We start from the raw sequence: 24,165 nt of genomic DNA, 5'->3' as shown, positions 1-24,165 counted from the left end.
ACACTGTGCATGGCTATTTTATCACCCATTTCTCCCACCTAACCTTAAATACACGAGTATTTGCGCTGAGTAGTGTGAATGAATGAGCCGTGATTTCTCGTTTGTAGCCTGGGAACATGCCACTAGCACAAACTCCTTTTTGTAACCAAAAGAATAAATTGTAGTTGTTGGACTCTAAGATAAGGAATCAAATCCTCTACATGCTGCTGGATTCCTGGAATACCAGTGGGACACTGTATGGCCAACAAGCTCCCAAACTCTCCCTTACTAGGTACGTTATGAGGGGTCTGACTGAGGGGTATTTGCCTTAAGTGTGCAATGACCAGGGTCCTGCACCCTGAATCCAAGTCATCTACAGAGGAACTGCTAAGTGGGTCACCATAGGCATGAAAGAGTGGGTTGCAGTGCTGGAAGGTTAGAATGTTTCTTCCATGGTAACGTTTTTCCTTCTTTTCTTTTCAGGGGATCTTATCTAACCTTTTCTTTGTGGAGCATGACTTCCCTGAACAGGAGATCCAGGAAGGGAAAAGCCATCAGAATCCACACGAGGCCCAGTTTGTGGTGGAGCTGTGCAAATACTTCTTGTGTCAGGACTACTTGCCCTCCCAGATCACCATCCTCACCACCTACACTGGGCAGCTCTTCTGTCTGCGTAAACTCATGCCTGCCAAGATCTTCACAGGTGTGAAGGTTCATGTGGTGGATAAGTATCAGGGTGAGGAGAATGACATTATCTTGCTGTCACTTGTGCGGAGTAATAAGGAAGAGAGAGCTGGGTTCCTGCAGATTTCTAACCGGATCTGCGTAGCATTATCCAGAGCTAAGAAAGGGCTGTACTGTATTGGGAATATGGGAATGCTTGGCAAGGTGCCTCTCTGGAGCAAGATCATTCACACCCTGCGGGAGAAGGGTCATATTGGTCGCTCACTGATGCTCTGCTGTCAGAACCATCCTGACACTAAGACTCTGGTGTCCAAGGGAGCAGACTTCTGCAGAGTTCCTGAAGGGGGCTGTAGTCGCCCCTGTGAATTCAGGCTGAATTGTGGACACGTCTGCACTCGAGCATGTCACCCCTATGACTTAGAGCACAAAGAGTTTCAGTGTATGAAGCCCTGTCAAAAGGTGCTCTGCAAAGATGGCCATCGTTGCCCCCAGTTGTGCTTTGAGCGCTGTGGACAGTGCATGGTGAAAGTGCTGAAAACCATCCCAAAGTGTGGCCACCAGCAGATGGTTCCTTGCTCCACTCCTGAGAGTGAGTTTTGCTGTCAAGAGCCTTGTCAGAAATATCTGAAATGTGGGCACAGATGTAACATGTCCTGTGGGCAGGAATGCAGTGTTCAGTGTCTTGAGATGGTTATGGTCACACTGAAATGTGGCCACAACCAGCAGGTGAAGTGCTGGATCACAGTGGAGATGAAACATGGGATGCCTGTGAAATGCAAAACCAAATGCCCTGTCCCACTGGATTGTGGCCATGCGTGCCCAGGTTCCTGCCATACCTGCTTTGAAGGGCGATTTCATGAGCACTGCAAGAGCCCATGTAAGCGCTTCCTGATCTGCTCCCACAAATGTCAGCAGCCTTGCACCAGGGAATGCCCTCCATGCCAGCAAGCCTGTCAGAACCACTGCATCCACAGTCGGTGCAAAAAGAAATGTGGAGAGATTTGTATCCCATGCATGGAGCCATGTGAGTGGCGGTGTCAGCACTACCAGTGTACAAAGCTTTGCTCTGAACCATGCAACAGGCCCCGTTGCGATGTACCATGCACTAAGCTACTGCGCTGTGGTCATACTTGCATTGGGTTGTGTGGGGAACCTTGCCCAAAAAAGTGCCGTGTGTGTCACCAGGATGAAATCACTCAGATCTTTTTTGGCTTTGAGGATGAGCCAGATGCTCGCTTTGTGGAGCTGGAGGATTGTGGCCACATATTTGAGGTCCAAGGCTTCGACTATTACATGGATGAAGATGAAAATATCATCAAGCTGAAGGTCTGCCCCAGCTGTCAGACAGCCATCAGGAAGAACTTGAGGTATGGCACCATTGTGAAAAGGCGGCTGGAAGAGATAGAGAAAGTGAAGGAGAGAATCCAAGGTCCAGTAAGTGAAATTGAAACTAGCAGGCATAGACTGCAGGGTGTGTTGGAAGGGAAGGCGGTTCTGCGAAGAAATCTGTCCCTTAAATATCTCATGCTGGAAGAGAAGCTGATACATCCTGATCTCTCCACAAAGAGTATTGGACTTCTTGAGAACCTGATTGGCTTCTATGGACGCCTGGGTGAGCTGATGAGCTCCCTGAACAAGCTTGATGCGAGCGAGAAGGAAGGACTGAGGAGGCGACTGGCTGAAATTCAGGAGTGGTTGGACAAGCCCCGACTAAGCTTCACTGGCCAGGAGCTCTCCGACCTCCAGAGTGAGATTCAGAGGCTTACATACCTGGTGAGTCTCCTGGCCAGATGCAAAACAGCAACTGCAAAGATGAATACTTCTATCTCGAGAGAAATTGCCACTCTGCGGCAGATCCTGGAGGGAACGAAGAAGTTCACCCAAGAGGACGAAAAGGTGGTGAAGATGAAAATGGAAGAACTAAAGACAGCTCTGCCAGAGTCTGGGTTGGGAATCTCTGAGGAGGAGCGAGTTCAGATTGTTAGTGCCTTTGGTTATCCACAAGGTCACTGGTTCAAGTGCCCCAATGGCCACATTTATGTGATTGGTGACTGTGGTGGGGCAATGGAGAGAAGCAAGTGCCCAGAGTGTAAGGCAGTTATTGGAGGTGAAGATCACACTCTAGAGCACAGCAACCGTCTGGCCCCTGAAATGGATGGGGCAACTCATGCAGCCTGGTCAGAAACTGCAAATAACATGCTGAACTTTGAGGACCTTCGCAGGCTGATATAAAAGAGCCCATCTCCCTCAGTAGAAGACCTTTTTAACCCCATTAATGCCCTTCCCCACTGCCAAGCTGCATAGCGTGTGGAGTAGCCAGATGGTGCGCTCTGGCTCTGCTTGGCAAATTGGGTTTCTTGTGATTAACACTTGCTGGTGTTCGTTGCTAGAACTAGTCCCATTTCCTATTGGCACTTTATCTGTGGAATCAAGCAACTGAATGAAGTAGAAACAGAAAAAAATTCGCCTGCTTTAGCCTGAAGTATGCATGGGGCCTCATGCAATTCCAGGGCTGGCAGGCACCAGTCTGTGGTGGCATCAGCCCCTGCAGTAGCTCTGGCTACTGCTCATTGCACTGATCGTTTAACCCGAAATCTTTTATAGCCTAATAAATTTTATTCATAGTCCTATAAATGATATATTTACTTTGTTGGGTTCTTCCCCTACTCACCCTCTGGGCTGCTGTCTGTCCCCCACCCTAAGGGCTGGGCTCTGTGTCCCCCTTAGTGCTGCTGTCTCCCATTATGTTCCCCGTGCTGGGCCCTGTGTGTCTTGCCCAGCCCTGTGCTGCACTGCCTGCTGCGCCCGCAAGCTGCTCTGTAGAGGCGGCTGCTGGGAGGGAGAGGGAGATGTCTCCACAATGGCCCCTGGCTTGTTGCTGGTGTTGGACGTGTCCTTGGCTCGCGGGGGCCAGGGCATTCTAAGAAAACAGCCAGCGTGTCCCTCTCTCAGGCTGGGGTGCGGGGGAGGGGCGAGACCAGGTCCATAGACCTTCAGCTAGGCCCCACTGCCCAGTGCCTCCTTACAGGGACCAGCAAGTCTTCCCTAACGGGTCCAGTGCTGGCCCTGGCGCAAGGTGTTTCGCTCTAAGGGGTCCGCTCCCCCAGGCTCACGATAGACCCAGCGCCCCCCGGGGAGCGTGACCCCCCCTGACCTCCCACTTCGCTAGGGGCTGTGCGGAAACAAAGCGCGTGGAGGAAGAGTCGGTACGCCCCTTCCGGGATCTCGGTGCCCTGAATCCCATCCCTCATTGGCCGGAACGTGCAGCGTTGGTCTCTCCCCATTGGCCCTGGGGACTGTCAGTCTCCTCCAGATCCTGTCTTTGGTTAGCGGGATTGTGCAAGCAGGAGCCAATCAGGCTCTCGGGCAGGAAATTAGAAGAAGTAGCCCCGCCTTTCGAAGCCCCTTCAAGCAGGAGACCCAAACCAGGAGCAACAAGCAAGTCCAAGAAATCACAGGCCGCGGCGGCTCGCTTGGAGCGGCTTGGCAGGCGCGGAAACGGGCGCAGCACCTCTCGAATTGGTTCCGGGTGAGAGCGGAAGTCGTTGCGGTGCCACACTGATCGGGGTCCGTGCGAGGCCGGAACTGAAGGGGGTGCGGGCTCGAGCGCCTTTAACCGCCGCCCGCTTCCGTTCTCCGTCCATTTTTGCCAACTTTTGCGCCCTCGGGTTCCGTCCCCGTGCGGCCCTTTTAACCCTGCGCCGCGCGCCCCTGGGAGCGGCCGGCGAGCATGCGCAGATCGCTCGAGCGAGGGCGCGGGGAGTGCGTGCGAGGGAGCGGATGGAGCGCGAGCCTGGGGCTGCGGGGCCCGCGCCGGCGCCGCTGCGGCACCTCCGCGAAGCGCTGCGGGCGGCGCTGGCCCGGATCCGAGGTGCGGTCCGCGCTCACGGGCGGCGGGAGGGGAGCCTCTGGGCCGGGCCGGGCCTGGCGGGGCGCCGGGGGACCCGCGGCCGGGCCGGGCCGGGCCGGGCCTGGCGGGGCGCCGGGGGACCCGCGGCCGGGCCGGGCCGGGCCGGGCCTGGCGGGGCGCCGGGGGACCCGCGGCCGGGCCGGGCCGGGCCGGGCCGGGCCGGGCCTGGCGGGGCGCCGGGGGACCCGCGGCCGGGCCGGGCCGGGCCGGGCCGGGCCTGGCGGGGCGCCGGGGGACCCGCGGCCGGGCCGGGCCGGGCCGGGCCGGGCCTGGCGGGGCGCCGGGGGACCCGCGGCCGGGCCGGGCCGGGCCGGGCCGGGCCTGGCGGGGCGCCGGGGGACCCGCGGCCGGGCCGGGCCGGGCCGGGCCGGGCCTGGCGGGGCGCCGGGGGACCCGCGGCCGGGCCGGGCCGGGCCGGGCCGGGCCTGGCGGGGCGCCGGGGGACCCGCGGCCGGGCCGGGCCGGGCCGGGCCGGGCCTGGCGGGGCGCCGGGGGACCCGCGGCCGGGCCGGGCCGGGCCGGGCCGGGCCTGGCGGGGCGCCGGGGGACCCGCGGCCGGGCCGGGCCGGGCCGGGCCGGGCCTGGCGGGGCGCCGGGGGACCCGCGGCCGGGCCGGGCCGGGCCGGGCCGGGCCTGGCGGGGCGCCGGGGGACCCGCGGCCGGGCCGGGCCGGGCCGGGCCGGGCCTGGCGGGGCGCCGGGGGACCCGCGGCCGGGCCGGGCCGGGCCGGGCCGGGCCTGGCGGGGCGCCGGGGGACCCGCGGCCGGGCCGGGCCGGGCCGGGCCGGGCCTGGCGGGGCGCCGGGGGACCCGCGGCCGGGCCGGGCCGGGCCGGGCCGGGCCTGGCGGGGCGCCGGGGGACCCGCGGCCGGGCCGGGCCGGGCCGGGCCGGGCCTGGCGGGGCGCCGGGGGACCCGCGGCCGGGCCGGGCCGGGCCGGGCCGGGCCTGGCGGGGCGCCGGGGGACCCGCGGCCGGGCCGGGCCGGGCCGGGCCGGGCCTGGCGGGGCGCCGGGGGACCCGCGGCCGGGCCGGGCCGGGCCGGGCCGGGCCTGGCGGGGCGCCGGGGGACCCGCGGCCGGGCCGGGCCGGGCCGGGCCGGGCCTGGCGGGGCGCCGGGGGACCCGCGGCCGGGCCGGGCCGGGCCGGGCCGGGCCTGGCGGGGCGCCGGGGGACCCGCGGCCGGGCCGGGCCGGGCCGGGCCTGGCGGGGCGCCGGGGGACCCGCGGCCGGGCCGGGCCGGGCCGGGCCGGGCCTGGCGGGGCGCCGGGGGACCCGCGGCCGGGCCGGGCCGGGCCGGGCCGGGCCTGGCGGGGCGCCGGGGGACCCGCGGCCGGGCCGGGCCGGGCCGGGCCGGGCCTGGCGGGGCGCCGGGGGACCCGCGGCCGGGCCGGGCCGGGCCGGGCCGGGCCTGGCGGGGCGCCGGGGGACCCGCGGCCGGGCCGGGCCGGGCCGGGCCGGGCCTGGCGGGGCGCCGGGGGACCCGCGGCCGGGCCGGGCCGGGCCGGGCCGGGCCTGGCGGGGCGCCGGGGGACCCGCGGCCGGGCCGGGCCGGGCCGGGCCGGGCCTGGCGGGGCGCCGGGGGACCCGCGGCCGGGCCGGGCCGGGCCGGGCCGGGCCTGGCGGGGCGCCGGGGGACCCGCGGCCGGGCCGGGCCGGGCCGGGCCGGGCCGGGCGGGGCGCCGGGGGACCCGCGGCCGGGCCGGGCCGGGCCGGGCCGGGCGGGGCGCCGGGGGACCCGCGGCGGCGGCGGCGCGGCCCCTTCTGAGCTGCTGCGCTGGTGTCTTTGCAGACGGGGAGTCGCGGGAGAGCAGCGAGACCTTCGAGCAGCAGCGCTTCTGGGACACGCTAGGTAGGGGCCCGCCTGGGCCTGGGCGGCTGGCGCCGAGGGGAGGGCTCTGTGGCGGGGGCAGATGCCAGGGGCTGGGCTCGAAGCTGGGAGCTCTGGAGCCAAATGCAGGAGCGTCGAGTTCTGCGCTGTATCCGTTGCTTGCTGAACGATATTTTCCCCCTTCTACAGTCTGGTCTCATAACTCACTATTTTCACAGTCTTCATTCGTCTGCCTGGTAGGTCATTTTCTTCCTTACTCGCAAATATATTATTTTCTTAACTTACGTTAAACTAACTTCAATTCTTCAGTTTCAAAGTGTCCTTACAAACATTTTAGAGTTTCTTGCCCCTTCCTGTCAAGCAGCTGGTCCCACTGGAGACATGACGTTGGGCTAGATGGACCTTCGTCTGATCAGTTCAACAGTTTGTGTTCCTCTGAATTGCTGCCATCTCTTTCCTTAAGCTGAGTTTCCTAACTGGGAACTGATGTCGGCTTTATCTAACAGATGGGGCAGATGGAGGAAAAGGGGCTGGTATTGTCCCCTTTGACTGAGACAGTGCCTAATGTCCTGACTCCACTGAATTGATCCTTAGGTCAGACGTTCAAAGCAACATCCCAGGAAGCTACGAAGTTGAGTCTGGCATTCTCGAGGCCTCCGCTGCCTTCTGCAGAGGTGAGTGCATGCCCCATGTCAAGGAAAATCTCAAGGTTTCTCACACATTGCAATCCCTTTCTGCGTCTTGCTCTCTTGAACTAGGACAAAGTTAGTTTGGGTTAAAAAATAAAACAAATGGTTCTTCTCATTGACGTTTGTGGGATGTAATTGCACCCTTTCGCTCTTCTTTAGAATGGCACATGGCTTCCCAGTCTTGTTGCATAGAGAATTGTCAGAGCTGAGGGAACAGCTCATTGGCTGTGGAAGGTTTCAACCCAAGTGTTTATGGAAAAAGAGCCACATAGTTCAAGATAATAGTACGAGCTCTTCTTCTCCCCCCCACCCCCCCAACTTGACAGTACCAGTTTACCAATATGCGAATGCCTTAGGGTGGGGAGACTGCTGTCTGATGCCTAGAGCATGGTGTGGCATTAGACAGCTGAGCACCAGACTCGGCCTTACAATTATTTTGAAACGTAACAACAGAGTAAGTGTGTTGGTCTGTGGTCCTTCACCTTCTTCCCACATTACCCCCAGCTGGCTTTTTGCCACTCCTCTCCACTTGACAGAGTCCCTAGCTGAGAACAACAGTGTGTAAGAAAGTGATCTGCCTTCAGATGGAGCTTGTGCATTTTAATGGGATTGCAGTGTCACCCCTTTCATTCCTGATTCTTTTTGTTCACTGTTCTCAGGACTGTCAGAAACTGAGTGAAGGCGTCCAGAATGCTGTCCTAGCAGCTGCCACAGTGTATTACTGGCTTCCCAAGGGCCAAGGTGAGGCAGCGAGAGCAGGTTTGTGCCAATTCTCCTTCCCCTGAGAAGGGGGGTGGGTGTGTGTGTGAGTGAGAGAGAGTAGGAGCGCCTACCTGTTTGACCTTGTCTGTGTTTGGAGAGGGGCTGGCTTTCACTGTGATAGTGTCAGGCTGCATCATTCCTTGCTCAATCTCGTCTAGGTACCACTCTGCGGAAGATGGTGCGAGATGCCACTGCCGAGGTAGTGGAAGGAATGATCCAGCTCACAGACGTGATTCTCAGTACTCCACTGCAGAGGTAATACTGATCGAGCAGTGCCCCCATTACATGCTGCTAGGTTAAGTAGATGGGGAAAGAAAATGAAAGCCCTGTGCACACCTTCTCATCCCAAAACAGTAACCAACTGTGAATATGACCCCCTTCACAGAGGGTTGAATGTAGCTCTGCATGTGGCAGAGAGGGGAGGCCTGGGAGAGGTAAGACTTTTGTGAAGGAGGTGGGGGGGAATATTTGTGTTGCTGGGTAACTTGTGCAATTTGGAGTAGGTTGTTCTCAGCACAGATTCTTGGCCTGATTCTTGGAGCTCCATATTTCCTGCCTCTTGACAAGGGGATACCCTGCACTTAGCAATGTTTATAGGTCCCAGCACCCTGAGGGACTCTCTTCTTTTTCAGTTTGTCTCAGGAGCAGCTTATATCAACTGGTAGCATATGGGAGGCATGTGAGCAGATTTCCCATCTGCCACAAGGTGAGCGACATGGATGCAAAGAGTGCAAAGCTCTGCACTCCCAACCGGAGTGGGGGATATGGGCTTCAGAAATCGACAGTCCCTGAATCTACTAAAGGGGAACACTGCAGCTGGTATCTTGGAGCCTAGCTCCTACAGCAGAAATGATGCCATTCCTAGAGCCATTACATGTTCAGGAGCCAGGTGGGGTCACCTGCATGGTGACCCTGGAGTTCTGTGGCGGTGACTGATCCAGTGACCTAGAGGAGTATGGTGGATGCTGGGTAGCTGGTAACATCTGTACAGTCCCCTTTCATCCTTCTCTCTTTGACTTCTGTGTGCAGATAACCATGCAGCAGTCCTGTCAGCCATGGCTGCCTATCTGGGTGTGGTCAGGGATGCGGTGGAGGAGATGGAGCAGGTGAGGAAGTCCCTTTATTATTGCTGGGGACAGAGCCAACTGTTTGGGGGGTGGGGGGGAGGAGGGGGTTTCCTGCAGTGATGCTGTAATGAAACAGAGCTGTGGTTTTCTACTGTGATGAAATGGGAATTCTCTGAAATATTTTTATGACTGATATGCATGGCTTACTTGGTTATTGATTGTTACCCAGTGTGACAAAGGGTTAAACTGCTCCTGAAGCAAAGCAGATGTGTGTATCACCTAACGGTCTGGCGTGGTATGACTAGGTTTTAAAGACTGGCTGTAACAGACCCATATCAATGGAGGGTCTGGAAGGATAATGGGAACCCCAAGGGCTGAACAATTGACACCTATCCATGGGAAACCCCACCAGCGGTAATATGTAAACTCAGCATGGTTTGCAGGAGGAAGACTGAAGTGACAGGAGACTAGGATAAGAACTTGCTTGTGAGGGGTATAAGATCTCTCACCTGGGACTCGCACAAAGAGAGAGAGAAAAAGGAAACCAAGATGGTTCCTATAGGGAGCTTTGTCCAGTGTTGACTGTGTGTTCACTTTTGCTGCTTTATGTAATCTAAGGACTTCCTGATGCTGTGTTTCAATTGACTAAAAGCCATACTCTGTTTTGAGAAGGTTGCCTGGTGTCACTGCAAATACTTGCATAGTGCATGGATCTTTGAAGGGGGTAAAAAGTCTTTGGACAGAAGTCTGTTGCAGTGGAACTTGCTGGGCAGAGCTCACGTTGTGAAACTGGAATGTTGGAGCCCAGAGGCTCAGTCTCAGGAGTGTTGAGGCTGTGTGGCCTACCCCTGTGGACAGGAAGGACCCCCCTGAGGGTCTGGCATTCTGAAGAAATACCTACAAGGGACTGTTTAAAAGCTGGGGCGTAGCACAGATCCTGTAAATCCATGACATTTATCCAGGTTGTCATAGCTCCTATATCTTGATTCTGACCCAAAACAGTGTCATGCAATGCGTGGATCTTGTTGAATGTCCAAACCTCAGCCTAGTTCCACTACTTAATATGTGGCTTCTGTGAAGCCAGTTCGTTATTTTGTCTTTGCATGGCTTAGTTTGCTGGTGTAGGGTTAGAGTGGGGACTGCCTGCTAGGCTGTTGCTGATCAGTGGCCTGGTGTGCCTGAGGGGTTGATTTTTAAGCTAATTCCCAAAGGAGAAAAGGTCTCAGGTGTCCGACTCCAATCCTGAAGACATTGCCCTGCAAACTACTTAAGCAGGCTCTAGCTAGTACTCACCCCTTTCCTCAGGGGCACTATGGGGACAAGTGGTGGGCTCTTGCTTTCCAGTATATGTGTTCTCAGGCTCAGAGGGAAGATCAGGACCCCTACAGTGACATCATGGAGGATGAGGAGCTGGGCTCTCGGGGCAATAGGGACACGTACTGGTCTGAGGCTGACCGGAAGCTACTTAGTCCCTGCATGGGGCTGATGAAGGCCTCCAAAGCCTGCCTGAAGAAGCTCTTGGGTGCAGTGAAGGTTCACGGCAAAGCAGACACCCCAGAACAAGTGGCTCAGCTAGATGATCTTGCAGACATCACCAATGAGATCAGCCCGAGGTGAGTCAGTCTCTCTCCCCTCTCAATGTTACCTGTGCTAGGGCAGTCCTTGTAGGCCGGCTAGGTCAGGGAACTGCATTATGCAAGGGTTTTCCTCTGCACTCATGATGGGAGTGGGGCCTTTGTGAGAGTGGGGCCCTGGAATAGTCTGTAAGAGAGTTGCTGTGACTAGGCCAGGGATAGTTGTGATGGGGGATGGGTGGTCATGAGGATTGGGACAGAAAAGAGACGTATTTGTTAGATACAGCTGATGTTGGTTTTCTGCTGAGCTGTCCAGAGCCTGACTCGCTCTCACAGTTAACATGTTTGGTGGGAGGCATAGTCTTTGCTCATCCATTGATTGGGCTGACTGCTCCGCTCCCTCTCTCATACTGAAACCTCTGTCTTTTGCCCTAGTGTTGATGAGCTGGCACTAAGCATGTATCCGCCCATGAACCAGCTGTCTGTACGACTCAATGTAAGTACCTACCACTCCCCAGCTCATGAGCAAAGGGCATCAGCCTGGCTCCTGCAGGGAACAGAGAAAATAAAAGTGGGAGCTAGTGTTTCCAAGGGCAGCTGGTAATCGGCCCCGGCCCAGTGGCAAGTTGTTGAGTTTGAAGACTGCCTGTCTGTTTTTGTTGGGTCACACCCACTTGGCTTCCAGAGTAAGCTTCTCCGTGCGGTTCTCTTCCTTCTCTCGCAGGGTCTTGAGCCCACCAGGAAGGAGAGAGAACATGGAGAGGGTACATGGTCTGTGCTGATACAGTACAGACCTGTTTACGCACAAATCTGCTTAACGCACGGTAGCACCATGCTTCCCATGCTACCTATTTAACACGTGAGACTCGTTAACACGCAGAACTTGCTATGTAGCACTACAGATTTGCTCACTAACTCACTGACATAGAAATCGACAGGAAGTGCGGAGTGGAAACATACTGTACGTCTTTACTGATATTGGTAAAGATGTATCATGCACGCTTAGTCATTGTCACGCTAGAGAGATATATATATAGTAGTTTATACACACTACATTAGAAAATTTTAACCATAGGCCTAATATAATAGCAGAGAGCAAGCGTCTGCGTTCCTACACTGTAGAAGAAAAGCTAGCTGCAATAGATCGAGTAAATAGCGGAGAAACCCAGGCCAAGGTTTCAAAAGCTATTGGGATGGCCGAATCTACTCTGAGGATGGCTAAAAAACGAATCTAAACTGAATGGCTTTGTACAACATATCGATTCTGCCGCGGGGCTTAGGCGAATACGTGTGCGCTGTTCAGCAAAACCCACAGTAGACACAGCCATGCGCACAGGGTTTGCTCAGGAAAGGCTGAAAGGAACGCCACTCAGTGGGCCGAGTCTTCAAGCCCAAGCGAAAAAATTTGGAAATTTAACGGGGGATGAATCATTCCAAGCCAGCAAGCAGTTTATAAGTCGTTTTTAAAAAGCATCATGGCATAGCGCAGGTATTGATTTCTGGAGAGAGCTGATCAGCCGATGAATCAGCTGCAAACACGTTTCCTACCAAGTTAAAATCTATTTTACAAAATGAAGACTACCACAATGAACAACTTTATAATTGTGATGAAACAGCTTTATTTGCAAAACTGCTACCAGATAAGACTTTAGCCTTTAATTACGAGACAGAAAACAGCTGGATTTAAAAAGAGAAGATTGTGTCTTTTTTTTTGTAGTAATAAGACAGGCAGCCATAAGCTTGCCCCTGTTCTAGTTGGCTGCGTTCATAACTCTTGCTGCTTTAATCACCTCAATAGAGCCAAACTGCCAGTAATATACGCTAACAGCGAAAATGCTGGGATGATGAGACTCATTTTCGACGACCGGTTCCACAACAGCTTTGTTCCAGCTGTTCGTAAGCATCTGCGGTCGAAGAAACTCGAAGCCAAAGCACTTTTGCTACTTGACAGTTGTCTAGCCCATCCTTCGGCCAAATCACTGGTATCGAGTGATGGAAAAATTCGAGTGCTATACCTACCATTCAACACAACATCAAAAATTCAATCTTTAGACCAGGGCATTATTCAGTATTTTTAAAAACCATTATTGACGGGAGCTGATTTTGGCGATCGTGTCATGCACGTCTTCAGGCATTTCTGAATTCCTGAAACAGTTAAACATGAAGGAAATTATTTATTTAGTTAAAAAAGCTTGGCACGGAGTAAAACAAAAGTCCATTGAAAATTGCTGGATGAAGGCTCTCGGTGATGCCTTTTCTGTCAAAGACGGCTCAGACTTGGAAAACTCCAGCAGTGGCACTGATTCAGAGCCAGACTCTGAAGGATTTTCGGAAGACGATGTCCTACAAACACGCATGCAGACAAAAGAGGATAAAGGTAAACTTCTCTTTCAAATGACAAGATTTTAGTTTGGATACGTCGCTGGAAATCATTACCGAATGGCTGGAGATGGATGAAGATTGCCCGACTTCAGAACTTCTGTCTGAGGAAGAAATATTAACAGGCTGCGAGGCTACGTCGGACCATGAAAGTGATGGTGAGGATGTTGTTGAAAAGGTCAGTTTCGCCCACAGAAGCCCTTAGTGCTGTTGTAAGATTTATGGAGGAGCAAAATGCGGAAAATATCAAAATCATTCATCTGTGGCGAATGACAGACTTCATAAGAAGCGGAAAATAACGGCATTTTTTTCTAAGTGAATCATAGACACTTTTTTCAGCATGGCTCTCTTAACCCGCGGTCCGTTAACAAGCGGTCGTGACAGCTTGACTCCCGACATCCACGTGTAAACGGGTCTGTACTGTACTGCCATCTTGTCATAGCTGTGTGACCCCTAGAGGTGTCTGGGTGCCACTGCCCAAGGGAGCAGAGACCCAAAGCTGCCTCTGTGGTCGGGAATAGCTCCTCCTCCATGGCAGCACTAGGCTGGGGGTAGCTCCCCACAACAGCTTTAGGTGGTCACCTCGCTTCCTGGCTAAAGAGCTGTCTCTTCCTCCCCCCCGGCTATGCTAGGATGCCTCCTATGATAGAAGATTCCTGCATGTGTCCTCGACTCCCCACAGCAGTGCTGGGATTGTGCTTGCCACATTGGCTCAATCGTTTTCCCTTTTGCTTCCTTTTAGGCTGCCAAACTGGCCTCTGTATTAAAGAAAGTCCTAGAAATTACAAAGTGAGTATGGCCCGTGGGCCTTCCTGATCTCAGTGTGTTTCTGGAGGGGAGGGGGCGAGAGGTTGCCCTCTTTCTGGATGTTGTTAGAGAAGCTGTGCCAGACGTGACCAGCCTGGGCTCCTCAGAAGGCTTGTGGAGAGCCAATGTGAACCTTTGGGAATTACCCTGATTGCCCCAAAGGGAGTGATGGCTGTAGGGAGAGAGGATATGGGGGTTTCATAGAGTCGAGGACCAGAAGGGGCCATTGTGATCATCTAGTTTGACGTCCTGTGTAACACTGGCCAGAGACCTGCCCCACAATAATTCCTTTTGAACTAGACCATATCCTTAAAACAAAAATCAACTGGGATGGAGACTCCACCACAGCCCTGGATAAATTGTTCCAATGGTTAATTATCCCCACTGTTAAAAACTTACACCATATTTCCAGACTGAGTTTGTCTGGCTTCAACATCCAACCATTGGCTCATGTTATACCTTTACTAGACTGAAGAGCCCATTATTAAATATTTGCTGCCCATGTAGGTGCTTACAGACTAATCAAGTCACCCGTTTACCTTCTGTTCGGTAAGCTAAAAACACTCAAGGAGCTCAGTCAGTATGAGGCATGTTTTCTAACCCTTTAGTCATTCTCTTGGCTTTTCTCTGAACCTTGCCCAATTTATCAACATCCTTCTTGAATTGTGGATACAAAGTGTGGCAGAGACCCCTCCCTGTAGGGGGTGGGGATGCAGGGCACTGGATGGGCAGGCGGGTACAGAAATTGCTGGGAATTAGTGAGGAGTGGACATGGTGAGGGTAGAGATGACAGATTTGTCTCCCTTACTTTCTCCTACCACCACACACACACAGACCAGCATGCAGCAAAGAATCATAGAACCGGAAGGGACCTCGAGAGGTCATCTAGTCCAGTCCCTGCACTCATGGCAGGACTGAGTACTATCTAGACCATCCCTGGCAGGTGTTTGTCTAACCTGCTCTTAAAAATCTCCAATGATGGAGATTCCACAACCTCCCTAATCAATTTATTCTAGTGCTTAACCACCCTGATAGTTAGGAAGTTTTTCCTAATGTCCAACCTAAACCTGCCAGACTGGTGAGGCAAAGTGTGGTTGTGTATCTAGGGTGTTGTCCAGAGACCACTCCCTGCTGGGGGTAGGCAGGAGGTACAGATAACTCCCACCCTGACAAGGGCACTCTGAGGCTGCAGAGACCTTTCCTTTATAACCCTGTAATAGTCTAGCTCTTTGTGACATGGTCCTGTGGTACTTGGCACTCTGCAGTTTGGAGGTGCCTAGATATACAGTACCTCAAAGTCATTCTAATGCCTCTCCCTTTCCTGCAGGCCAAGCCATGTGTGTCCCCCATCGGAGGAAGGTTGGGTTCAGTTTCTCACTGGTGCAGTAGATCACAACATGAACAAAATTAAGGACTTCACACAGAGTGAACTTTAATGCTTCTGCAGTTGGGGTCTCTAACAGCTGCCTTTCTGGTGCGTCTGGTCATTCCCTGAACACAGGGAGAACGATGGGGTTGACATTTGAGGGAAGAGCTTTTCCAATCTGGAAGAACTTTGCAAATGCAAAGTGTGACTTGGTGGTCTCCTCTGGCAACTGCCAACACTGCCACCCTTGATTTGTTTCCTGGGACAATGAGAAGCTGCATCTTGTTGTTGTGAATATGCCTTGTCCCCTTTGACTTGGCTCTAGGGCTGCCCTATAGGGCAGAAAGGGCAATAAAATGTCACTATGTTCACATGGTGGCTTTGTTTTCTGGAGGGGGAAGGGTTTTGCTACCTTCATGAGGCTGGACTGGACCCATGAAGGGTACATTTTCTCCTGGCAGCCTGAGAATGTATGGAGTGATGCCCTCACTTCCCTCTGAATTATGGGAAAGGAATAAAGGAATTTGCTCCCTTCCAGTGAGGATGCAGTGGAAACTGTTATCTGCTAGTTCAACAACTCTGTGGGCACCAGAGTGCAGTTCTAGGGAGATGCAGGATCTTCCCCTTAAAATGCCAGGCTGATACTCTTTTCTCCTTGATTCTCCTTGATAGCTGAGGCACCCTGATGCCACGGGGATGGGCATAGTATAGTGAGAAATCAGTGCCTAGTTGGGATGGTTTTGCCTGGACTCAGGGGATGTTGGGCTAGGTGGGCATTAGGCTGAGAATGTAATAAGACAACATTTAACATGGCTTAAATGTGACTTTAATTAGAATGAATGTTGCTGTGCAGCTCCACCATCCAGCATAAACTCCCCTCCCTGGAGAGAACCCACCTTGGGACCAGGGCTCAGGATAGTAGCACCTGCTGTACGCTGGGATCTAGCAGCCACAGTGTTGATGCTTCTGTAGCCCTTCAGATTCTGACTGCAGTCAAGATGCATGGTGAGTCGTCTGGGCCCTGTCTGGGTGGGGTGAAGGGATGGTAAGCGCAGCATGCTGCCAGGCTGTACAGAGCCCAATCTGCTACTCAAGAGAAGGCAATGCAATTATTTGCTTTGTTCATAGTTCTCAGGGGCTGGAGATGCATCTGACAGGCACCAAATATGGAGTCAGAAGAAAGGGTCAAAGTTCTGATACTGTAGCATTGGGGAGGTAATGGGGGAAGCGAAGGCAAAGGGAGTGAAAACTCTCAAAGGATGTACCTGTAACCTGTCCCCCACTCCTTGGGATCCCCCATTCATATTTGGGGATTATCTGTAAAGCCAGCAATAGATGTTTAGTAAAAACCTTCTGGAAAAAGAGCAAGAGAAGAATGACTGCACCTCATGCTCTAGGAGGGTCCTATGGTTTTCTGAACTGCCTGGGGCTGTGTGAAGACCTCTTACAAGAGCAAATCAGCCCAATAAAGACATGGACACTTATAAAGAGCTCAGCCATGTTTTGCTTTCTTCCTCTGTATCCCTCTCCTTTGGTTGAACTTGAGATGAAACTGGTTACAGGGGCCCCTGAAGAGCTGGAAAATCTGGCAGCTGGGCCAAGGGAACTGCCACCAGTAAAGCTAAGACCACTGTGTCTCGTACATGTGCGTATGTAGTTAAACTACACCCCAATGAGTGTAGCACTGTGTGAGACCACTTAATACCCAGCCATGTGGGGGAGAGAGCCTCTTGCACTCCAAGGGATGACAGCTTTCTGCAAACGAAGGAAGTAGGCTAGTCTCTTACCCCAGCAGAAAAGCAGGGGGGATTTGCTATACTGCTGGGCATTGCTCTCTCGCACACGCGCACACACACGCCTCTGACCGATGGCTTGAAATGTCCCTGTCAGCATTACTTACAAGCCTTGGCTGAACAAACAGTTAACTCAGTTGACCAAGCAGCTGGAACTTGCTCCCTGTTCCATGCTGAAAAACAGCTCCTTCCTGTTCCTCAGGGAGAACATGCACAGCTTAATGGAGTAAATATCTCCTCCATGTTTTGTTGATGTGTATCTGTTTCATCTCCATGCCCCCGGTGATGCTTTAGTGTTACCATTATGTGGTTCCTCTTCCACTGCTCTGTCAGCGGGCTGAGGCTTTTCCCAAATGCCATGTGTGGAGTTTGTCTTTCCGTATTAAACATTTGTTGCAATTTTTCTTCCTTGGTTTGTCTCTTTCCTGTGATATTAGTGGAATCCAAGGCATCAATTCTTAGTAAAAAAAACAGATGATGGACTTTCAGCTATAGTGGCTTCTGCCTGGTCTTCCCCACCCTGCTTTGCGAGTAATGCCAGCCTTGTAGCCTGTTCACCCTTGGGGGCTATAAAGAAATAATAAATGCAGCCTGTCTTCAGTGCAGTTGGCTCTAGCTCTGGGTCATGCCTATTGCAGAATAAGTTGCACGGCTCAGGGAGGGTCAGTTTGCCCTTAGCCATACCTCCTGTCTCTATAAATGAGCCCTGTCTGTGACTGCCATCAAACACTCCACCAGGGGCTCAGCCAGGGGGCTAGGAGGCTGATCTGTGCTATGGTTGGCTGATAATGCACCGCACTCTGGGAGCGGTGAAGAGAAGTAAGTGTTCTGGAGGTAAGAGAGAATAAGTGAGAAGCTTCTAGGGGTTGAGGAGGTTAGAACAGGCTATCTGGAAGCCACTGGTGGTTGTCCATCTTCTAAGGTGAGCCTCTTGATCTCTCACTTCTGCCAATCTGCACCGCCTGCTTGTGAGCGCCTATTGTATCCCTTGTGCTCTAGACTGGAGTGCAGGGTTTATGATGTGCTTTAGGGATCTCTGAAGTCCTGTGCCATTGATTCTAAGGCCAGAAAGAACCATTTTGGTTGTCCGGTCCAACAAGTGAGCTGGGACAGTTTGGGAGCGGCGGGGGAGGAGGGGCTGTACATGGCAATGCAGCCTAGCCTGCTATCTCCCAACCCACACCCAATGGTCTATTAGTTTAGTTCCATAGTGGAAAAGATCATCTCTGAGCCACTCAGCCCAACAAAACTTGTCCTGCTTGTGGCTATAGAAGTCACTGTGTTCTCACTGCTGCAGTAACAAAGTGACTGACCCCTCCTTTTACTTCAGTAGTGAGCTGGGCTTTGCAAATGCTGATCTCCTCCTGTCCAAAGTACGTACTGGGGGAGGCTTTGTCCTTCAGCATGCTGTCAGCCTCAGCAGATGACCTTCTCCCAGTGTCCTCTTGGACTGTGCATCAGGCACCCAGGCTGGAAACAAATGGTGATGAGTTCAGTCTGGTCTCAGCCTGGGTAATTCTGCTGGGATTGTAGTGCTCAAGACTACCCGTGCCCCATCTTTTTAATAGCTACATAGTCCCAGCTAGGCTTTGAATTTGCACCCCAGTACTAGGGATAGTGTCCCCATGTGGCCCCCACTAACAGTAAATCAAGTTGGCGACACTTGGTTATTCGGTCAACTCTTCACACATTTGGAAACTAAACATACTTCTCTCCAAGTGAAAAGTAGGGTCTGGAAGTGGTTTTCTGGAGCTGGAGTGTCTGTGCCTGTCGGGTCAGACTGCATTGTGGTTGCATGTGGTACAGACCTTACCTTGGTTATCTTTGAGAAAGAAATGAAGCTTCTCCTTCCAGAGCTGGGTAATGGCCATCCCTCTGTACTGCAGGGACAGGGACCTCAGCAGCAGATGCACAGCCTTCTTACCACCGGTCCTGTTAGACACTTCCACAGGCAGGTGGACATCCTATCCCAGCAGCAGGGAACTCTGACATTGGATGCAGGCAAAGAGCAGAGGAGCTGGTTCTTCAAGGGCAGGAGGAACAGTGCAAGGAGCAGTCTTGCTGGTGCTGGCAGTCCCAAGTTCTCTTATCTTTCTGAAGGCGCTCTCAAGCATCTCTTTCCTGAGAACCTGCTACACAAGATGAACACAGTCTCTTACTGTCCTCCTTTTCTCTTTAATAGCGTAATCAGGCAGATGGAGCAGGACCACAGTGGAATGATTCCAGCAGAGCTTGACTGTTGTCTCTCAGTTCTCTCATGTTATTAGAAAGCAGCCTTTGAAGGCACCAATTCAACAATCCTATGTGATGAAGTGGACAGGAAGGGGAGGAAAGATGTGAGGGCATCTCAGTTATAGTACCAGGATGCAGGTCTCTGAAGTGACTGGATATTGTAACTCTTTCAGTTGCTCCTATTAACAGAGCCTTCAAGGGCCTGTCTCACTGTGCCCTAGTCTATGTCTCAGAACTAAACTCTTATTGTGTCCACCAGGCATCTCTGTCACCCATGCTGGTCTCAGTTCACTTCCTCGTTCCATGCAGCAAAAGCGAGGAGTGGAGAGGACAGAAATAAAGCCCAGGGAAGAGAACAGAGATGGGGAGAGGAGCTAGAACATAGGGTGGGGGACACAAACCCCGAGCAGCCTGTACAGATCAGAGTCAGAGTGCGGGAGGGTGTGCGGGAAGGGTATCCTGGCTTTTGTTAGTAAATGGTCACCTTATTCCAACAGTATTCTACTCCTGCCCTGCAAGCCTGGGATAAGGGAGAGCATCATCCCTGGGAGCCCATCCACATCTGGAGAGAAGGAGCGTGCAGAGAGAGAATGAGTGAGAGGAGTGTGACTGGGAGGCAGAGACTTAGTGAGGAGGTAGGGAGAGTGCAGAGAGAGAGTATGTGAGCGTAGTTGATTTAATTTAGGGGGAAAGGGGAAGTGAACGGGGTGAGGAGGCTATTCTTGGAGGACCTGAGCTAAGTCCCCACAACTTGATTGATTACATCTCCACATTTTATTGGTGACCCCAGCATATTTAAAGGCTGGTGTGGGGGAAAGCAACAAGTGAGAATCAAGGGACTTTTGGTGCTGTGATGTTGCCATCAAATGATGGTTTAAGTTTTAATAATAAGACTCTGGCACTTTCCATCTGAGGACCCCACAAGTGCTTTACAGCTCTTAGCCAATTGTAGGACAATGGTGGTTGGGAAAGTCAGTGGCTGGTTCAACCTGACAAAACTTCTCCTGTAAGTTACTAGTGCCACAAAGAGTAAGTCAGTTCCTTGGGCAGGAAGTTGATCCTGGATCCAGAGCTGTTCAGTGTGCCCCTTTCTGTCCTTGTACTTCCCATTTGCTCCAGGTTCTCCATAACCACGGAGTCTGAATAAGAACAGACCCCAGCTTCAAGAGCACTCAAATGTTGCATCAAGATTTAGTTACCCACAGGGCCGTGCCGTGCCAGGCTTGCCGTGCCGTAGCTCCTACTGCCTAGCACCCTTAGCCAGAACTTGGAGGAAGCAGGCTCCTCTGATAGGAGTCTATTTGTGTTATAACCAAGCCGGCAATGGAGACTGATAGGATTGCAGTATTTTGTTGTTAATTCAAAAGAATGGACTGTAGCAGCAGGTTCTGCTGTCCCAGCTCATCTGGCCTTAAACAGCCACTGCGGTACAGGGCCAGGCACCCACAGGAGCTTAGGAGCTGCTGCACCAATGTACTACCTAGCAGGAGCCTTGCATGGATATGGACTTAACCTTAGCGCTTTCCTTGTGCTCCAGTAGCTACTGTGGTGAAAAGTCATTCTCCTGATTCGGATACTTCCTGCTGTTGCATTACACTGTGTGGGGAGTTTGCGCTCCTTCTCTGTGAATTTCATTTCAGGCTGCACAGCTATGATCATGGAGTTGTTAAAATCTACTGGTGGGTGCCACCTTGAGAGCCTTGTACCCTTTGATATCCCTGAACTTTGTTGCTCTTGAAGTTTACTTGGAGCTGCCTTTGGCTGCTCTTGAAGGGGATGATTTGGAAAGTGATACTGGTCCTTTCTTGGGGTCTGAGGGCTCCCATGCTAAATAGCGGAAATAATGGTGACTTCACGTAAAATACCTGCTCTTCCCAGCCCTGTCCTCCGCTCCCCTTGCTGGCTGCTATTCTTGCCTCCTACTCTGCTGTTTCCCCAGCTTTCCTGGAAGCCAGTGTTCCCACCAGATTTGACCCTCTCTCCACTGATAACTCAGCAGCTCTATTTCCTCCCCTCATTGGGGACTGAATTCCCAATGATAAGAGCTAGGCACACGTGGTGAGGGAATAGACCCCAGAGATCCTATGACCCATCTCTCTGAGCAGCCACGCAGAAGAAAATACCGATTACTTACTCAGTGCTGAGCTGTTCTTTGAGCAGGCCCCCGCCTTCCACAGTAAGGACACAGTCTGCCACCGGCTCATAGAGGGGATTGGCAATTACCACTTGGAGAGCAAATGGTTGCTTCTCCACAACCGGCGTCAAGACCTGAAGAGAGAGGCCAGAATGCACTTCATATGGCTGTAAAAGAGAAGGGCAGGTGCTTAGGGGATTATTGCCTTAAATGTGATTTGGTGCCATGGTCCTTCATCCAGCCGAGCAACAACATACAGAGTGCAGAGCAAGCTTCTCCCATACCACCCTCTGCCTGCATGACCATCCCATGGCTGGAGGGGCTCTCCTGACATGGACCGAATGGCTAGGCAGCAGTTCTGCGGAAAAGGACCTAGGGGTGACAGTGGACGAGAAGCTGGATATGAGTCAGCAGTGTGCCCTTGTTGCCAAGAAGGCCAATGGCATTTTGGGATGTATAAGTAGGGGCATAGCGAGCAGATCGAGGGACGTGATCGTTCCCCTCTATTCGACATTGGTGAGGCCTCATCTGGAGTACTGTGTCCAGTTTTGGGCCCCACACTTCAAGAAGGATGTGGATAAATTGGAGAGAGTCCAGCGAAGGGCAACAAAAATGATTAGGGGACTGGAACACATGAGTTATGAGGAGAGGCTGAGGGAGCTGGGATTGTTTAGCCTGCAGAAGAGAAGAATGAGGGGGGATTTGATAGCTGCTTTCAACTACCTGAAAGGGGGTTCCAAAGAGGATGGCTCTAGACTGTTCTCAATGGTAGCAGATGACAGAACGAGGAGTAATGGTCTCAAGTTGCAGTGGGGGAGGTTTAGATTGGATATTAGGAAAAACTTTTTCACTAAGAGGGTGGTGAAACACTGGAATGCGTTACCTAGGGAGGTGGTAGAATCTCCTTCCTTAGAGGTTTTTAAGTTCAGGCTTGACAAAGCCCTGGCTGGGATGATTTAACTGGGAATTGGTCCTGCTTTGAGCAGGGGGTTGGACTAGATGACCTTCTGGGGTCCCTTCCAACCCTGATATTCTATGATTCTATGACAGGGAACAGAAGGGAGTTCAGTCTCTTTCCCTTTCAGCCCTGGCCTCCCTGCTGAGATCACCAATTGGTATAAAATGCCATGTGGACACCTGTCCCACTAGGAACTGGACAGCGCACCAGCTCTAATACAGGCCTCTGAAGTCATCAGAGGGGAATGAATGCTGACCTGGCCCATTCCTGGCTCAAGAGTTGAGAAGTCATTTCCAAGCCACATATTCCATCTAGGGCAGGGGTTCCCAACTTGGTTCACGGCTTGTTCAGGGTAAGCCTTGTAACCATAGGGCCATGTAACCATCTTATAAGGGGTGTAAGTGCTGGGAGGGGCCAGGCTGAGCAATGCTACAGTGATGGGGTATATCTGTCCCCTGATAGTCGCTGTGAGCAACTGCAGAAATTTCCCTTCTCTCTCGGGATCTGGCTTTTCCTGCTCCAAATGAGTGGCTCATACAAAGTGAGGTCAGTTTCACACTCTTCAGCTGCAATTGATGTCTGTTAGGGCTTGTCTCACAGAGTGCTAGTGTGCAGCAAGCCAGGGGATGCTGTATGGATCCTGCAGCTGCACACTGAAATCCAGGTCTCCGACATCCCAGGTCCGTGCTCTAACTCCTAGGCTATTTGGCATAAGGGGGCGGGGGCAGGCACCACCAGTACCTCTCTTTTTTGGTTTGTTTTTTGCAGGAAGGGCTGACCTGGCTTAGGTGACTAACTCCAGGAGAGGGTGCTTAGCTGTGAATCCTGAGTGGAGACATCTGTCTAACTCCCTTTGGGGGGCAGGGCAACTAACTCAAGGCTGTAGATTCTATGAGGCAGAAGTCTGTGGCAGAGCAGGGAACTGAAGTTGGGTCTTTAAGTCTCAGGCTAGTGTCCTAATTCCTAGACCATTCTTCCTCTTGCTTTCTGAGGTACTTTCCTGGGTGCATCTAAAAATGTGTCAGATCTTCATCCTCACCATATGCTCTGTATAGATCTCTGCTCTGATGTGACCCAGCTTGAGGTGGGGACAGATGCTGTGCTCCAGTGCCAGCCTGCCCCCACTATTGCAGCATTTGTTAGCTGGGACTAAGGCAGAGGAGTCGGAAATGCAGCTTCTTTTAACATTCATGGCTGCCTCAGCCCTGTTCCTGTAATCTAAGCAGCTGCCTCCAGCTTATCATTCTCTATTCCGCCTAGAACCACTAAAAACTTCTTCCCATGCTGCACAGGGCTGTGGCCAGCTTCAGGGGAGCATGAGCTGAAGCTTAACTACCCCCTTCTGTGTCTCAGCTGTTGGAGGGTATGCAAATCCTGTCCAAAGAAACCAAGAGAGTCTTTCAGTGGACATTAAGGGTATGTCTACACAACAAGTGAGCAGTGAGTCTCAAGGTATGTCTACACAGCAAAGAAAAACCCGCGGCTGGTCCATGCCCGCTGGCTTGGGGTAGCAGGGCTCGGGCTACAGAGCTGTTTCATTGCTATGTAGGCTTCTGGGCTTGGGCTGGAGCCTGAGCTCTGGGACCCTCCCACTCCACAGGGCCCTAGAGCCTGGCTCTAGCCTGAGCCCAGAAGTCTACAGAGCAATGGAACAGCCCTGCAGCCCTAGCCTGAGTCAGCTAGCATGGGCCAACTGTGGGTGTGCAGTTGCTGTGTGGACATACCCTCAGAGGCCAAGTGTGCAGACTTGGGCTTGTAGGGCTCATACTGTGACACTAAAAATAACTGTGTAAACATTCCAGTTCATGTTCTGAAAACCACCTCTCTCCCTGGGTTTCAGAGCCTGAGCTGGAATGTCACGTGGCTATTTTTAGTACTATGGCATGAGCCCAAATCTGCAGAGCTGGGCTGTGAGACTTGCAGCTACAGGGTTTTTTTGTTCTGTATACATACCCCATACCATTTCACCAATGGAAAAATTAATGAAGTTACAAATGAAAATA

General features: G+C 53.1%; 2 protein-coding genes across 7 annotated transcripts in view; both read left to right on the top strand.

The window, feature by feature from the left end:
- ZNFX1 (zinc finger NFX1-type containing 1) overlaps positions 1-3,300 on the top strand; it is a 37,303-nt gene extending 34,003 nt beyond the window's left edge. For all 6 annotated transcript variants that reach the window (XM_084646269.1, XM_084646264.1, XM_084646268.1 and 3 more), the window contains one exon: positions 463-3,300. In XM_084646269.1, coding sequence (XP_084502395.1) covers positions 463-2,895 — 2,433 coding nt within the window. In that variant the 3' untranslated portion in view covers positions 2,896-3,300. The remainder of the gene's footprint in view (positions 1-462) is intronic.
- A 936-nt stretch (positions 3,301-4,236) lies between these two features.
- Positions 4,237-17,242, top strand: CCNDBP1 (cyclin D1 binding protein 1). The gene is made up of 11 exons (XM_084645983.1): positions 4,237-4,534; positions 6,363-6,422; positions 6,996-7,075; positions 7,750-7,831; positions 8,011-8,107; positions 8,485-8,558; positions 8,882-8,958; positions 10,279-10,532; positions 10,929-10,989; positions 13,615-13,661; positions 15,007-17,242. The coding sequence occupies exons 1-11, from the start codon at positions 4,444-4,446 to the stop codon at positions 15,113-15,115; spliced, it is 1,032 nt and encodes a 343-aa protein (XP_084502109.1). The 5' UTR covers positions 4,237-4,443; the 3' UTR covers positions 15,116-17,242.
- The last annotated feature ends 6,923 nt before the right edge of the window (positions 17,243-24,165 follow it).

The sequence above is a fragment of the Lepidochelys olivacea genome (assembly GCF_965140295.1).
Source record: "Lepidochelys olivacea isolate rLepOli2 genome assembly, chromosome: 13".
NCBI classification, from domain to species: domain Eukaryota; kingdom Metazoa; phylum Chordata; order Testudines; family Cheloniidae; genus Lepidochelys; species Lepidochelys olivacea.
The sequence above is the reverse complement of the archived record's forward strand: the minus strand, read 5'-3'. Positions and strand labels throughout refer to the sequence as shown.

Excerpts from the sequence above, each read along its gene's own strand:
- CCNDBP1 (XM_084645983.1), top strand. The coding sequence starts at position 4,444 with ATGGAGCGCGAGCCTGGGGCTGCGGGGCCCGCGCCGGCGCCGCTGCGG. Across the intron at positions 7,832-8,010 it reads CTGGCTTCCCAAGGGCCAAG|GTACCACTCTGCGGAAGATG; the intron begins GTGAGGCAGCGA and ends AATCTCGTCTAG. Across the intron at positions 10,533-10,928 it reads ACCAATGAGATCAGCCCGAG|TGTTGATGAGCTGGCACTAA; the intron begins GTGAGTCAGTCT and ends CTTTTGCCCTAG.